Below are 17,482 nucleotides of genomic sequence, written 5' to 3' on the forward strand. Positions count from 1 at the left end.
AAGCCAATTTAAATGTAGGTTATTATCCTCTTCAGAGCTAGTGAGCGGAGCGCTAGCGAGCGAGGAGCGGAGCGGATGAAATTTTGTTTGTGGAGCGTAGGCCTATTTTAATTAATAGGCCGGAACGGCCGCTCTGTTCCGCTCCAATTTTGCTCCGATACCGCTCACACCACGAGTCTGAGGCATGCCCGAATCCAGCCAGGATTCACGTCTTCTTAATGAATCCACGATCGTTGCATTTCTAAACAAAAATGTTACCCATAGTACTGTCACGGATTGGACTTAGTCAGAGTTTGATTCAGTAGCCGTTTGCACTGGCTAGCATTCAGAAACAGGAGCAGGGTCATAGATCCCGATAACAGCACACATTAGGCACCTCAAACACACACACACTACACATACAGGGGTGGACGCAGCCCCCCAAACAAAAAGGATCACACACAAGGAAGACGTAAAAGATTAACACGCTACACTAAAACACGGACATAAAAACAGTAAATAAATGCATTAACACGCACAAACAACCCCCAGAGTTCTCCCCCGTATCCCAGAATGCGTTTTAGGCTTATGTGTATTGACGTTAACCTGACTCCGCCAGATGGATTTGCTCCGCATATCCATCTGGGAACTTTTCATTGAAGAACTTTTGGGAAGGGGCGGACATACTGGTTAGCTGATTGGATAAACCATCTGTCTATCACCACCTTTGTTGGTTATCGACGGGCCAAATCAACCAATTAGATGAACAAAGTATTCTTCTAATGCCGTTTAACATACAATTAAGTTAGGTAACTTGACAAACGTTAAGATGTTTTAACTTACCATTTATGAACCTAATCAACGACAATTCCCATCAAGTTTTCACGGTAGGCCCTACACTTCTGAAGATAGTATATTCCTCCATTATGAACTGGAATCAGCCTTGGAGGATGTCTGTGTCGTTCATTCCTCCCAGCTGCATGGCTGAGACTCATAGCTTCACAGTTTACCCAGGAATACTTTCTAATTTGAATAAAACTTGCGCGATAGCTATGCTCATCTATGTGGATGGCGTCATGTTGTTCGTTGCGTCACACCTCAACCCGCCTCAAAGCCAACGCTGATTGGACGTTCGTTTGGTGAACTGCTCCAAATTTTCTTTAACGGAAAGTATCCAGACTGATCTGCGAGTGAAACCCTGAAGCTCGCGAGATCAGGATGGTCTCACGAGGCTATATTGACGTTGCCAAGCTTGTTCGTTGTTGCACTGTCGGTGTTGCATTACAATACATGTTCTATGAGTGACATTGCCGTTGCGCTTAGTTGTTTGGGATTTAAGTTTTCTAAGGTGACAATTCGGTTGTAGATCCCTCTGCCCCTCTGCCCCGCATGGGAGTTGGTTGAACACGCACAAATTGGCCCTGCGCTATGACCATCTTCCCACTTAATGCAATCACAATCACAGTAATCTAATAGCACTCTAGCAAGAATTAGTCACTATCTAGAGAAAAGCACCCTCATTACTTCCCCACCCTCGCAGGGCAATTAAATTCACCAACTCTGTTCCCTCCGGGACTGTTGGCCTTTCTGTAGAGGCTGAGTGGCAGAAGGCCAAAGTGGTACCCTCATCCAAGCTTGTTCGTTGTTGCACTGTCGGTGTTGCATTACAATACATGTTCTATGAGTGACATTGCCGTTGCGCTTAGTTGTTTGGGATTTAAGTTTTCTAAGGTGACAATTCGGTTGTAGATTATTTCTCCCTCTTTTAAATTGGAGCAAGTGTGGAGCGATTTCACAGGAGAGGGAGGATTTTGAAGTGGAGCGGGGAGCGAAATTGAGCGGAGCGGCCTGACGTGAATTTGAGCGGAGGAGTGGCCGAGTGAACAGCCACCTGAGCGAGGAGCAGGATATTCACACCGCTCAGCTCCGCTCACTAGCTCTGATCCCTTTCGTCCCAGTTCTATCTTGCTTCAGTCAGTCTCTGGTTTATACAGGCTGTGATCTATACATCAGTTATATACACTATTATTTAATAATCACATAACATTAGACTACAATGGGAAGCAAAGACGAAAAGTTTGCATGAGAAAAGGCATGTGTGCCGTTAGCTTGTGTAGCCCTGCCCATCAAACACAGAGCCCTGTTTACAAACAAGCAGACCACAGCAAACTTCAGGGTCATTCCGTGTGAAATCACCCAATTTCAGCGCAATTTAGCAGGTGACCCTTTCCGAAAAAATCTGAAAAAAATCACAGGTGTTTGTAGACCAAATCCATGCATAGATCTTAAATAGTATATCTGTATAACTAATCGTTGCAAAACTACAGCCCTTTGAAACTTCAAGTCATTTTAAGCATTGTGGTGAACAATCCTTTTTGTTCAACTTCCAGCATTATTGGCTCTTTTGGTATTTCACACACATTAGTGAAATTATGTGAATAGAAGTACATTTTCCTGTTGAAAAAAAAATCCAATCGGATCAGACGTATCTTGTATAGGCCTACTTTCCCCTCTGCAAAGCTCTGAAAAAGGCTATAAATTCATAATGTGAAAAGACATCACCTTTGAGGGCTTCTCATTCAAAAAGTATGTGACACAAATTCAAATTCAGAAACACAGAAGTGTTTAGATTGGATATGTGCAGCAAACAAGTGACTCTCTTACTCTTCCATTGACTTCCATTGTATTAAAAGAGCACCACATGTGGTGCAAAGTGGTACTGCAGATAAAGTACAAATTCAGTGGATTTATAGACAATATTTGTAAAAAATCTTATCTCTATGAAGAAACTCAACAACAAGCCCAAATTTTGGGCAGATGATTCTCACATACAGAATGATATATGGTAAAATTAAAAAAAAATCCTGTTAACTGTCCACGTGGTGAAATGAGAAGATGAAAACGGGCTTTTTGAAAATCAAGCCCAATTTAATAAAAATGCTCTGACAATATGATAATGTTAACAACCAAAGTTAATGCATGGACATGACCTTATAATCCATACATGAGTGGGAAAAAAATCTGATGAATTTGTGTCACATACTTTTTAAATGACAAGCCCTCAAAGGTGGTGATGTTTTTTCACATAATGAATTTATAGCCATTTTCAGAGCTTTGCAGAGGGGAAATTACACAAGATACACCTGATTTGATTGGATTGTTTATTCAACAGGAAAATGTACTTCTATTCACATATAGTTTCACTAATGTGTGTGAAATACCAAAAGAGCCAATAATGTTGGAAGTTGAACAAAAAGGATTGTTCACCACGATGCTTAAAATGACTTGAAACTTCAAAGGGCTGTAGTTTTGGAACCATTAGTGATACAGATATACTATTTAAGATTTATGCATAGGTTTGGTCTACAAACACCTGTGATTTTTTCAGATTTTTTGGGAGAGGGTGACCTGCCAGCCACTGGGTGATTTGACACGGAATGACCCTGGGGGAAAAATCCAGGTCCTATTCCACATGTGGATAAGAAGACCAAGATGTAGTAAATCTCTTTGTACCAGTGCGTTTGAAGTTCAGTGAACAGTCACACACATATAAAAACACACACAGATGGAAGTATCTGACTGCTATGACTGCTATATACTATAAGCCCCTCTATCATGCTCAATGTTCCCTTCCCAAAAAGTTTTGTGAAGAACTGTGCCCAATGCCCAAACAAGGACGCGACCCTCTGCCCCGCATGGGAGTTGGTTGAACACGCACAAATTGGCCCTACGCTATGACCATCTTCCCACTTAATGCAATCACAATCACAGTAATCTAATAGCACTCTAGCAAGAATTAGTCACTATCTAGAGAAAAGCACCCTCATTACTTCCCCACCCTCGCAGGGCAATTAAATTCACCAACTCTGTTCCCTCCGGGACTGTTGGCCTTTCTGTAGAGGCTGAGTGGCAGAAGGCCAAAGTGGTACCCTCATCCATCTCTCGGCCCATCCTACACAAGATTCTCTTTATCGAGTTTAAACTCCATTAGCACTTCAGAGGCAGGGCTGTCCAACTTGTACAAGTGACAGGCAAAGAAAAGTTTCTAATTTTTTTTAATCATTTCCAGGGCAATCTCCGGATGCCCATGGAATCATTTACAAAGAGCAGGGAGGACAAACTCTGATTAGTAATGGAAGGAAATAATTAACTACTGTGAATTCATTTCTCGTTCAGAGCAACTGAGTGCCTACTCAAAGCAGAACAATAACAAGGTAATAGTGCAGACATTCTCTAAAATCCCAAGACTTTTGGTGTGCATGGATTGAACTAGGAAATCAAGATTTGAAAAGGCACAATTTCATTGGTGTATATATGGATTTAGATTATGTACAGTACTAAGAACCATAGGTCTGTAGTTAATGTTATTAATACATATTAAGAAAATTGAGAGAGAGAGAGAGAGAGAGAGAGAGAGAGAGAGATATGTAGAATATCATGTATTTTAATGATATTCGGGTCATTTGCGGGCGGGTCAGTTGAAATTAATTAAATATATATATTTTTAAAAAATACTTAAAGTAGGCTATCACAAGAAGGCTAGCATCAATATTTAACTCATAATTGCTTTTCAAAGATATCATTGGTTGAAGCATAGGCCGAGCCAACATAGGTGGAGACTGTAGAGATGGAGACAGTAAAGAAGCTGAAGACATGATTAGTTAAAATAATAAATACACCCCTCCAGGAAAAGCGATATATGGGAACAGCTTGGAACCTGAAATTGCAAAAGTATCTGACTCACATTCTGAATAGAATTGAATATGGTTATGCCAAATAATGCTAGTTGTGATGTGAGCAGTGGTAGCAAGGAGCTGGGCTAGCATGCAGTAGTCTGCAAAGTTGTGGGTTCAATTCATGGCTTCCACCATTATGTCCTTGAGCAAGGCCCTTAAAGGAGAAATCCGGCCGATTTTTATCAATTTACCGATTTTAATCAAGACGATGGCGAATACTGTCGATAGTGTAGAGAACAGTACTGATAGAGAATAGAACTAGCTTTCAGTAACGTGCAAGCTTATAGGCATCATTTGGACCATTTCCATGTAGTTACATAGTCATTATATGGTCATAACCATTACAGTGCTCAATTACCTATTTTTGAGAGGAGATAAACTTCAAATTTCCATTACAATGACGGCATGAGCTCGGGCTTTCCTGGAAGCAACTGATGGAAACTGAACTGTATGTGACAGTACAAACTTTGAATTCAAACAGTGATGCCCCCAGACCAAGCATTGTAGCTGACTGGGAGTACTGGCCATTAGTTGCAGCTACTCCAGTTCAGTAGTACCGATTTTGGTCGTTTTTTTCCCCTATCGACAGTACTTGACGACATCTAGCAATCAAGATCCATGTAAAAATTGGCCGGATTTCTCCTTTAACCACGAGTTCTTCATGGGAAGAATGGCCCTTGTAATATATTTGATGTAAGTCACTTTGGATAGATGAAACAGGAAACTGGAATAAGTTCCTGACACATGATACCTGTAGCCAAACATAATATATTGTCTTTAATCTGTACCAAAAGGTTCTTCACTTACAGTACCCGCCTGGTGTTACTTCTTCTGTTGCCCACACCTAAGGGACTGTTCGTTATTTATTGAAGGGGCCGCCGGTGGAAAATAGGGGAGGGTCATGTCTTTTTATTCTTTGTTGAGGGCAGGGTCACCCAACTTTTTTTTTTGTCTAAGAGGGGGGGTCACCACAGCAAAAAATCAAAGTGGCTTGTTTGATTGTTGATTTCTGTCGCCATATAATGTTCTCTTTCGTTCCATAGCTGTCAACATTGAACATTGAAAATAAGGGAGATTTCCCGGGTTTCTCACCCAAAATACGGGAAAATGTCAACATTCGTCTCCATTAACATTGGAAGGGTTGGAGCAGCAAAGTAGCCTAGCCTACTTTATTCACGCCTAAGCCTATATTGATTTGGTCAACTTTATACAGCCCTAAAAAGGCTAAATTTACCGTTGGTTTACTTTTAGTTAATCGTGTAACCTGCCTAACTTTAAACAGTGTGCATGCTTAACATAGTAAAGCACTTGTGCATTCATCAACACATCCAGCTCCTAACGTTTTGACAAGCATTTCTACCAATTGACCTTGTTCCTGCCCATCTCTAACTTTGCTGTCTCCATCCTTTCTGTTTTTGTTGTTTGCAAAAAATATATAGTATTTATTGGTAACCAGCAACAAGTGCAATGTGTTCATCGCTGTCATTCTCTCCCTGCGCAAACAAAAATGTGTTACGTTCCAAGTAGCAGTGCGTAATTCTGCTTCATAAAGTTGAACAAATACATTTGGTTATTTCATATAAATAGCCAGTTTATGGTCTACAGTGTAGAGTTGGTAAGTTATGGTAGGCCAACTTGGAGTGAATATATAAACAGGGGAAATTCTTTGTCTACTCGTAGCTGAGTAGCCTGATGGTAGGCAGGTGCGCACGTAGACATACGTCCGAACACTGCAAGCGCCAATGAATCATGCTCTCAAGACAACCACGCCGTTAACATCACTCTAAGCTCGCATTCAAGCAAGCAAAACGATGATTTGAAGACATCTGTTTTGCTGGAAGGGCAAGGGGGTAACAACAGGACAACACAGAGACAGGCCAGATGGCAGGACTAATGTTATGAGAGTATTAATATGGGATATTCTACGGGAAAATATTAAAACGGCAAGACAGCGGGGAAAAGTTAAAATACGTGATAAACCCGGAAAAAGTTGGCATGTTAGGTATGTTTCGGTCCCTGTGATTATTTGTGAAACAGCCTTTTTAAGTCATTTGAGAAGGAAGGAGTGGTAGCATGCAAGCTCTCAAATTGACGCTGGTCTGAGAAATGGAGTTTTGGATAATGTTCAGCTTCGGCTGAAGCCTAGAGACGAGTCCATATAGCAACCAGTTCATGTGTTCAATTTGTTATTACCCAGTGTGCCTTGTTGAATGGTCTCAATGTTTTATTGTTTTATTTCATGTGAATACTATTTATTAGAGTAACTTATTTCAAGTAGGCTAATGCAATTATGCAGGAAGTGTGCATTTAGTTTCCATGCTTATTGTGTTTCCACAACAATGTTAGTGAGTAGGCCTAAATCTGAAATGGCCACCATCTTGGTGGAGTGTGATGTGTAAGATCAGAAAGCAGAGGTTGATTTAAGAATGTCAGGTAATGTCAGTGAGTTGTCCTAGCGCTCTGGAGCGCGGGCGGAAAACACGACAATTGGCAGGAGAGGGTCATGTCTTCTTTGGAAACGCTGTTGGGGGGTCATTGAGAAATTTCTTGCAGGCAATGGAGGGTCATGCAACTTTTGATTGAAGCACTCAAAATCCCTCCGGTGGCACCTTTTACAAATAACGAACAGTCCCTAAGGACAATTCTCTGCATTTAAGTAGCCTATCCTAAATGGCTTTCTTCCTATTGATGCTTGCTATGATTACAGAAAGATGTCACAGACTAATTGAGGCTAAGTGCTTTTTCGATATGCACAAGTTCCTAGCAAACTGCTTCAACATAAAAAAAAAAAACATAAGTTTACTGTCTCATAAAGTGCATGTCAATTTGCATTTGGTCATGCGTACAGAAACCTCGATAGCCTGTTAAGGATGTGGGCGTCACAATAACGCTGTGTTTGTTTAGGCTAGAGAACGCTATGCTCAGATGGACACTGTCAAAGCTCCTTCACACACAAAACGAATCTCTTGGAGAATTTACCGTCCGCGCCGATGATGCCCGAAACAAGCTTTGGATACACCATCTTCCCTACCGGGGTAAGAACTCCATGGAACCAGATCAAAATTAAACGCGTTAGTGCCACCCTGCAGAGACGTTTGTAAATTGCGATTTGGAAAGTTGCTGCAAAGTTTGGATGCCTGATCTTAAACGCGTGTTAGTCTAAATTAAATTAGTCTCGTATATTATGCTGTAATATTTGTATTATATTATGCTTAAATATTTATTCAGGAAGTATGGCAACCTCAACCAGTTCTGAGAACTTCATCGGAAATCTGCATAATTACACATAATTCGGCTTAGACCACCATACGTTAGGCTTGCCTGGGCTTGCAATTTCACACTTCTAGATAGACGCCAACAACTGAAACTATAAAATTTCCAAATTAGTTTAAGACAACAGATAAAGAGAGATACTCATCATCACTTTGAACTTCTTTACATTGACAACTTCTACTTTACCTTGTATGCTGTCAGCTGTTTAACTTTGCATATTTGCAGTGATCAACTGTACATTTGCAATTTGTTTCTATGATGAAAGTAATTGTAGTACGTTTTGTTTTAGTTCATGCTATACGCACCTACATCAAAGGAGACCTAACAAGTGTAGTCTAATGGACAGTGTAAAAATCTAGGGTGTTCCTAATAACTCTATAGCCTAAGTTGTTTAATTTAATTAGCCTACCCATGATAAAACAATGTATTTTGTCAGCCTTGTTCGCTCGAATCGGATATTTAGTGGCATGTAATCTTCTACAATAATCTCTTGTCAAAGTTCTGCTGTGTGCTCTATTTGCACAACAATGACAGCTAGCAACAAGTTCTGTCTTCATATCCTTGCAGTCTTTTTAAGATATTAAAATGGGAAGATTTTCAAATGTCAATTTTCTTGAATTTCCCCTTGGGGATCAATAAAATATCTATCTATGTCCAAAAAATGTCAGGGAAATGTGTGATTTTCTGCTTCTTCCATAAGGGGCTGCCTGAGAGTGAGTGCATGTGGTAAATTTAGCCATGAACAGATATTCTGCTAAGATATTTTTCATATCATCTGTTATCTTAGAACAGGGGTGTCCTTTTTTTTAACGAGGGTCAGATTTGATAATGAGAAGATGCCTGGGTCCTCTTTTTTTACAATTAAAGCTACATACAAATGCACTGTTCTATATCAATTACAAAAAAAACAATTATACCTTTTTTTCAACATCTGGAGTCAGATAACATAGAACAAACTGTATGGAAGAAATACTCAAATAACAAAAAAGGTTGGCGGCCAGAAGTGCTTCGTCACTGATGTGTGTCCCAAAAGCTGGTGCTCTTTGGTATCAAGGGGATGCTTCACGTATTAGAAAGGTTGGTTTGACTTCATAAACTTTGTAGCCACAAGGGTGTAAGTCTAACCAAAAAACTTCAAAGGCACACTGCTTTATATAGTTAAAAATCCTTTAATTTAAACGGGCTTACGCGTTGCGACAAAATGTCTTCATCAGCTCATGCTCAGAAGTTTAAAAAGTCAAACCAACCCTTCTAATACGTGAAACTGTATGTAATACCTTGAACTTCCATGAAGTTGATAAAAATCACTGACTCCCTGTAAACTTGTTGTATGCGGTAGCATGTTTTGTCTGGTAGTGTCTCTTTACATTGAATTCCTTAAACAAGGCAACGTTCACGGGGCCATAGCCTATATAATACATTATAAAACCAAAGCTGCGAGCCGTATGAAATCTGACGGCGGGCCGTGATTGGCCCCCGGGACGGACTTTGGACATGCCTGTCTTAGAAAAATGTGTGCAGCTAAATGCTAAATTTATGCTTATAAGACATGGATTATCATCCATGACCTATTTAGTCAAATTGAGTGAATTTCTGCTAGTGGTCCCCTTACTGTGATCTGATGTACCTGAACAGTCTTGGCTCTCTCAATGGAAAACAAAAAGGCTCAGACTGAGACAAAATCTATTCCAGAGGAATCTGGTCTATTTCACTGCCTTTCAAATCAAACCTTTTGTGAGGATTGAGCACTGTACCTTTAATGCAATTTGTGTTGTCATGATAGTGTCCCTAATCATCACTTATTATCATTCTCTGTCCTTAAGATGGCCCTGGAAAATGACACGTCCTTGAACAAAACATCATGTCCATCCATTGATGACTTCCGCAACCAAGTGTATTCCACTGCCTACTCAATCATCACTGTTTTTGGCCTGGTGGGGAACGGCTTTGCCCTACTCGTCCTCCTGCGGACGTTCCGCCAACGCTCGGCCTTCCACATCTACATGCTGAACCTGGCCGTGTCGGACATACTGTGCGTGAGCGTGCTGCCACTGCGCGTCGCCTACTATGTCAACAAGGGCCAGTGGAACTATGGCGACTTCCTGTGCCGCATCAGTTCCTACACGCTCTATGTCAACCTCTACTGCAGCATCTTCTTCATGACAGCCATGAGCTTCACGCGTTTCCTGGCCATCGTCTTCCCCGTGCAGAACCTCAAACTGGTGACGGAGCGCAAGGCGCGTGTCGTCTGCATCTGCATCTGGGTGTTCATCTGCGCCACCAGCTCGCCATTCCTCATGCAGGGTGCGTATTTGGACACGAAGACCAACAAGACCAAGTGCTTTGAACCGCCCCAGGGCAAGAGCAGCAAGGGCCTGGGCAAGCTGATGGGTCTCAACTACTTCTCCCTGGTGGTGGGCTTCATAATACCCTTCCTGGTGATCATGCTGTGTTACGCAGGGATCACGCGGGCACTGCTGGCCCGCGCCAACGGCTCGCAGCAGAAGCAACGCGCCACGCGCATCAAGGCCATCCGCATGATAATCATCGTCACGGTGACGTTCCTGGTCAGCTTCATGCCGTACCACATCCAACGCACGGTGCACCTGCACTTCATGAGCCGCAACGACACCACCTGCGAAGAGGTCATCACCATGCAGAAGTCCGTGGTCGTCACCCTCTGCCTGGCCGCCTCCAACTCTTGCTTCGACCCGCTGCTCTACTTCTTCTCCGGGGAGAACTTCCGCCGCCGCCTCTCCACCTTCCGCAGGCCATCCGGCATCAGCAGTGGCACGCGAAAGGCTACTCCGTCCAATGTCCTCCAGCCATTGGAGGAGGGCGACCAGTAGGCTTGCAATGGGCCCAGCAAAGTTGCGTAAAACTGTAAGATGCCACAGCGGCAGCATAGAAAGCGAGACAGTGAGAAGAGAATGATTGAGAAAGAGAGAGAGAGAGGAAGAGTGAGATGAGAGAGAGAGAGAGAGGGAGAAAGAGAGAGAGAGAGGAAGAGTGGATGAGAATGATATCAAACTAACTAAGTATTATCTGTCTCAGAAAATATGAAGCGTGAGAAAGGGTCATTATGACAGGTCAGTGTAACTACTGAAAGGCAACAGCTCCAGGGAAAACCTCTGAAAGAAAGCAGAAGGAGAAGCTTAAGATAAGGCTTCTCAGACCACTGAAGGATATCTGTCTGTTGCACTGTAACCACTTGGGTGAAGAAGTTATTTAAAAAGATGAAGTAGGGATGGGGTCATGCAAGTCATTGTAAAAAGAGGAAGAGGGAGAAAGGGGATCCCCTCCCCTTTTATTGAGGCTTCTCTTAAATAAGCCATATTCTTGCCTGTAAGAAATAAATGCAATGGTCAGTGCAAACTGCTGATTGCTTTTACGCATCATATCAGCAACTGAGTTTATTATAAAGGTCTGTTCAACAAGTGTGCTGTAATCTGTCATATTTAAACATGACATAATTGTGTAGTCTGTGAATGTATGTTTCTCCAATACTGTCTGGTTGTGTAATTGAACAAGATTTTGTTTATGCATTACTGTATATGACAGCCACACCCTTGCATAAAGTATATAGTAATCTTTTATTAATATATGTACATAAAATAAACTGATATAGGAGATAAAAAAGGCGATCCATTAAATGTATTACGTGACTACGTTTTTCTAATAACCACTCCAGTGTATATACTGTAACCAGTGCAATCCATTGTCTAGCCATGCTGTGGTCCATTTGTGAGTAATGTGCAGCTAAATCATACTAAGTGCTTGTTTGAGTGCGGGGTGTTTAAGATGTAGTCATTCTCCAGGGTCAATACACAGAAGGAAATTACGCAGGCAACCTGAAGCCAATCTTCACATCATGCACATGGTAGCCTTACGCCATCTGCTGACGTATAAGTTTTCCAGCATTTAATGCTGGACTTCATGTGTGGGCTGTGCCGTTTAAGATTTGAAAATAGATTGTGATAAATAATGGCTTCCTGCATGGGTTAAGCTCTGTACTGGCCACTGTCAGAAGTCACATCCTGTTTTTTTATGTTTTTATACCGACTACATAACATCTGTAAGTGCCCTGGCCATGCATAACAGCATGTTAACTATTGAGAGCTTGTGAGCCTTCAAACATATTGTTTCCTAATCGAACTCACTGTCATCTAAAGCTGGAACGATTGATTGATTCATTGACAAATCAATATTAAACTAATTGCTAAAGATTTGCTGTTATCTTTCTGCAGTCTAGTTTGATGATGTCTGCAGTGATCTGGTGAATTTGTTCCTCTGAATGTGAATGTCTCTTTGTAGCCAAAAGAAAAGGAAGTCATCTTGGGCGGCACCGTTTCACCATTTTCTGATATGTTTTAGAAAACTATTTCATAACCTATAATTGTAGTAATTTATAAATATTAAACTGAATTGACTTCAGAGAGAGAGATAGTGCATCCATGTGCATATGTGTGAAAAGGGAAACACATCTCTGTCAACACGACAGAACAAGCATGACATTTTGAGGGGCCATTGCTCTTTCCTGAAAAAAAAGGGGGGGGGGTGTATTTTCATTACAATAAGATAATTTGGGTGTTAGCTAACTTTTTGAGTTTGCTATCTTTTTGACTTTTCTTTCTTTTTGACATTTTGTTTTGTACATTGTTCAAAGCAAAGCAAAGACAAAATCTGTACCATTCATTGTGAAATGACAAAATCTGTATCAGTCATTTTTGAAGATGGCTGGCCTATATCCAGCCCATTTTCAGAACTTAAACAGTCTGGCCTATGCCTTAGCCTTGATACATTAGCCTACTTATTTTGTGTGCATTGATAGCTTCCTCTTAAAAGCTGACAACAAATTTAGATCTTCTATCGTAATAGCCTACTCAGATAATGGTTTACATATTCATATGCACTGCTAGTAACAGCAGTCTTTGACACTTTATACAGACCAGCCCAGGAGCCTTTTAGAGCCCATGTTAAGATTGTCTTTGTTGGACCAAACCATAAATAAACGTGTTTGAGACAAATATTTCAGACATTATTTAATTCAATATAGATAGGCCTACGTTTGCATGTGCAAAGTTGATTTCAAATGTTTAATCTGCACCCTAGGCTATGCAGATTCTGGTTTGTCTAAACCATTAAGCTAATGATGTCGGAACAGTGTTCACATGACGTTGCACATGTTGTATGTTTCACGTGATGTTGCACGTGTTCACGGGTATGCTGGCGATTACGCCGCTCCGTTAGGCATTTTTGTTATTTGTTTGTTTGTGTCTTGTGTGTAAAGCACTTGAAAAAAATGCTCTTCATGTTTGTCTGTAAGCACTTTGTGCTCAATGCTTGAAAAGTGATATATACATATTATTATTATTATTATTATTATTATTATTATTAGCTTACATGTTAAACTGTGCTCTGTAGGGATACTCCAGATGAGGCTATTTAGAAAGTTTTTATTTTTTATTGTTAAGACAGAAGCAGCATCATGCTGTCAGTTTAGGAGCACCTGTTGTCTCAAGTTATTCATTAGCCTTAGGCCTACTATAATAATGTCTGCCTATTTGCTTCACCTTTTGCCCATCTGAATGGTTCAAACTTCACATATTCTCCATCAAATAGACTCGATATAGCCTACAGTAGGCTCCATGTCTAATTTTTCACATGCAAAAATGCAAGTGGTTTAGTCTAATATCGCTCATGTTAACAATATTGGAAGAAGCTTCTATTAGGCTACATAGCTGCACTAATAGGGGCTTGTCAGCGTTTTTTTCTAACACAATTAGAATTTTGAATTCTCAAAGTTTCATCTAGCCCACCTGTCATATCCCTAGACATCTCTGCTCGTCAACTCACATCACTATTCCAGCTGACAATAGGACGCACCACCTATCTGCGCTCTAGCATAGCAGAGGCTACTTTCGCTTTCTAAGAGAATGTGTGAATGACAGAGGCAGGAGAACTGTGATGGTTCATTTTTTGTACAACAAGGTGCATTTTCCCCTTGGGAATATATAATGATACCATGTCCTCTACGAACAATAAGCTGACGGATATTTGTCGAAGCAAGGGATAACTTTAATCCCTGAAAATTATTTTTATTTTTTGGAAGGGGCATCTCAGACAAAGAGGGCAGACGGGCAGTTGCCCAGGCAACTTTAGCCCTGCCCTGTTCTCTATGTCAGTGTGCCATGAGTTTGAAGCTGTTATTTTAAAGTAAAAGAAATGCACGGGTTTGCTTTAAGCCCACATTTGTGGTTAGTTTGTACTACTTGACAAGTTCAGTTGGGATTTTTTGAGTATATCTCTGATACAGTATTATAAGATGTGACAGGCAGGTCAGCATAGTTTACCTGTTCACTGCAGATTTGTTGAATGACTCATAGGCAGAGTACAGATGCTCTCAAACACTGTCCACTTAAAGGGAAACTAGGAGTTTTGACAATTTCTTCTTTTCTAGTGACTGTATACCAATCGGCCTGTAGATGGCCAGACACAGTTTTCTGTGAATATCTCGAGAACCCTAGGGCCTAGGGTGACCAATTTGTTTTTATGTTGGCCTCCAGGGGCCATGTCAACCTATCACATATCCACTCATTTGATGTATAGCGCCATCTAGTTAAAAATGAAAAAGCAAAAATGAGGCGTTGTAATTGAAGGAATCTTTGGCTTGCATATTCAAAGCTGCACACAATTTGAAGTGTAGGATCATTATGAGACCCTCTGAATGAATTCCAAGTTTTATGGAATTCCGTTCATGGGGGACCATACAATAAATGAATATATGTCTACATTCACATATCACTATATGTCTTAGTGACTGTACACTACACACACACACACACACACACACACACACACACACACAGGTACGCACACACTCACACACAGGTACTTAGCGGTGGTCATATTTTGTGCTGCTTTGCGGTACATCTAGTTTATTCTGTACCTGACACAGAACAGACACATGACTCTTTCCAAAGGCACAACCTCTTTTACAACATACCCACAGCCAGCCGAAATCAGCACCATGAACTCTTGTGCTCAACATGACAGGCATCCTACTAACACCATCCAGTCCTGTGGAACACCCTTGTTAGTCTCTCTAATCTGAGAGATTGGATGAAAGGATGAAAGTGTCTGCTAAATACCAACCAACTCTGACTTTGGTGAATGACAGTAGGCCTGGATGGTACCATTTCCCGGGCAATCTCTGGATGCTCTTCTCGATGTTATAAAAGAGATGAGCACTTTGTTTGGTAATGGCAAGATTTACTACTGCAAATTCACTGTTTGGGAATAATGAAGTGCGTAGTTGAAGCCACTCAAGACCCTAGACATCTGGTGCCAGTATAATGGACTCTATGCAGGACTCCATTTTGGATTTGCTTCCTACTGGGCAATCAACTTCCTGTTTACAATGCACACAGTAGGCTATGACAGAAAATGACAGATTACCAGCCTGTCTGTTTTAATATAGTAGGCTATTTCTAATTGAACACCCTCTAATATTTTTTTCTCTCGCTTTGATTTATTTTACTAGCAGCAGGGGGTAAGTAAACAAACGTTTCGGCCTTATGGCCTTTGTCAGTGTGTTTCATCCCTAGCTACTTCCTAATCTTAAATAGGCAAGTTGCCTCAATTAGTAACACCTGTGTTCTCTCTAGCTTGGAATGGAGTCAACAAGCGCTCAGACACATCAGGCCTCACCGGCCATTCATCAGTCGGAGCGCTTGGTGTCTCCAAAGTACACAACAACATATCGTACATATCCAGACAATAATAAAGCCCTAGCAGAAAACAAAACATGTAGGCTACACTCAGAATAATACATTTTCACAGAAATGACAAGTCAAAGACTTCATTCATTCCATCTGGTGACATAGAACGTAGATGATACATCCAGTACGCCTCCCTCTGAAGAAGCTTCCTGTCTATATCTCCTCCTCTACGTGTTCTATACCAGTGCATGCAACCATGTTCTATGCCAGTGTGACCAATCTTTGATTTTCTGTACGTTTCCTGGATCACGCACCCACAAGAAAACAAACGGGAGAGTGCAGTGTTTGCAAAAAAAGAATAACATAGCTAAAGTTATCTAACCAGGGGTGTGTTTCCCAGTTGGCTGGCAATGGGAAATTGCATTGCAACCAACAAAGTTGCTAACTATGGTTGCCGGTTCGAACCCCGACAAGTAGGAACGGCTGAAGTGCCCTTGAGCAAGACACCTAACCCCTCACTGCGCCGCTGTTGTAGCAGGCAGCTCACTGCGCCGGGAGTGTGTGCTTCACCTCACTGTGTATTCACTGTGTGCTGAGTGTGTTTCACTAATTCGCAGATTGGGATAAATGCAGAGACTAAATTTCCCTCACGGAATCAAAAGAGTGTATTATATACTTATATACTTATACTTAAAGAAGCCCTATGCAAGTCTGGTTATTCCTTCGCTGTTTCTGGGTTTTCGCCTGATTTGGGCTCGCATTTTTCACTACATAGCTCCCCCTGCAGCTTCGGTAGCAAGTGACTGCTACGCTAAACCCCCACTAGCTAGCGAGCTAGCCATCAAGAAACCAAGCCAGGGCCGTAGTCACCATAGACATTTTGGTCACGTCCCCCCCAATATTCAGATGTGACCAAAATGTCCCCCCCAATATTTGTACATAGAAAAATAAAGAAAGAAAAAAACGCTAAAGGCTACTAAAGGAAACCAACAAGTCCCACCATCTGAAATGCAATCAAACGTAAATAACGCACAAATTAGTGACCTATTGATGGTTTCAGAGAGAGTAGCCTACACTGTGAGTGGTTTGTCCTGGTGGTTTTGCGTTTTTCGTTAGAGGCGTGTGCTAGCAAAAGCTTCCTGCACCCTACTGCGGTGCGGGCTGTCAATAATATCGCAAAAGATACCGGTACAATTCTCACAAAACTTGTTGGAAAGGTGTAGCACTGTCTAAGGAAACCCCATTCATTTTTGAAGCTGATCAGACTCAAAGGGAATTTTGAAGCATTTTCCATAGCCTACTGTAGCCTATTTTCTCGCAATGATAGCGAAAGTGAAATGTAGTGTCCTTTTATTTTAATTTGTGCGTGCCTGTGTCATTCATTTCTTTCACATGTCTTACAACATAAATAATGCATTCATATGCTAGTAGTAATGTCAGAAATGAACCGGTTTATAAGCCTCTTAGAAATGGTTGTTGCATCTTGCATGTTACATTTAGATGCGCACTCAATTGCGCATCCATGCAGTCAAAACGTACTCAATGTGGCGACGGCACAAAAGTTGAAAAAACTTTTACAATGGCGGTGATAGCCAACAGTTAATGTGAATCACGGACAATAACCAAAGAAAGGAATTTCCACCTCCATTCACCAAATAAAGGTTGTGTTTCTACATGTTAACACAAAACTTAATTTCTGTCAGAAACCAGCTTATAATGCATAGGGTAACTTGAGGTGAGTCAGACAGAAGAGGGACCTGTCTTAGTAGCCTA

At 41.2% G+C, this 17,482-nt stretch overlaps 1 protein-coding gene across 1 annotated transcript; it reads left to right on the plus strand.

The window, feature by feature from the left end:
* Nucleotides 1–7,627: 7,627 nt before the first annotated feature.
* Nucleotides 7,628–13,015, plus strand: cysltr1 (cysteinyl leukotriene receptor 1). Its single transcript, XM_076292072.1, has 2 exons — nucleotides 7,628–7,750; nucleotides 9,812–13,015. Exons 1-2 carry the CDS (start codon nucleotides 7,706–7,708, stop codon nucleotides 10,835–10,837), a joined length of 1,071 nt encoding a protein of 356 aa, XP_076148187.1. The 5' UTR covers nucleotides 7,628–7,705; the 3' UTR covers nucleotides 10,838–13,015.
* The last annotated feature ends 4,467 nt before the right edge of the window (nucleotides 13,016–17,482 follow it).

The sequence above is a fragment of the Alosa pseudoharengus genome, unplaced genomic scaffold, assembly GCF_046254945.1.
Source record: "Alosa pseudoharengus isolate Yale_2024_CS ecotype anadromous, Long Island Sound unplaced genomic scaffold, YU_APseudo_1.1 YU_APseudo_1.1_scf_19, whole genome shotgun sequence".
Taxonomy (NCBI): Eukaryota; Metazoa; Chordata; class Actinopteri; order Clupeiformes; family Clupeidae; genus Alosa; species Alosa pseudoharengus.

Excerpts from the sequence above, each read along its gene's own strand:
- cysltr1 (XM_076292072.1), top strand. The coding sequence starts at position 7,706 with ATGATGCCCGAAACAAGCTTTGGATACACCATCTTCCCTACCGGG. Across the intron at positions 7,751-9,811 it reads ACACCATCTTCCCTACCGGG|ATGGCCCTGGAAAATGACAC; the intron begins GTAAGAACTCCA and ends TCTGTCCTTAAG.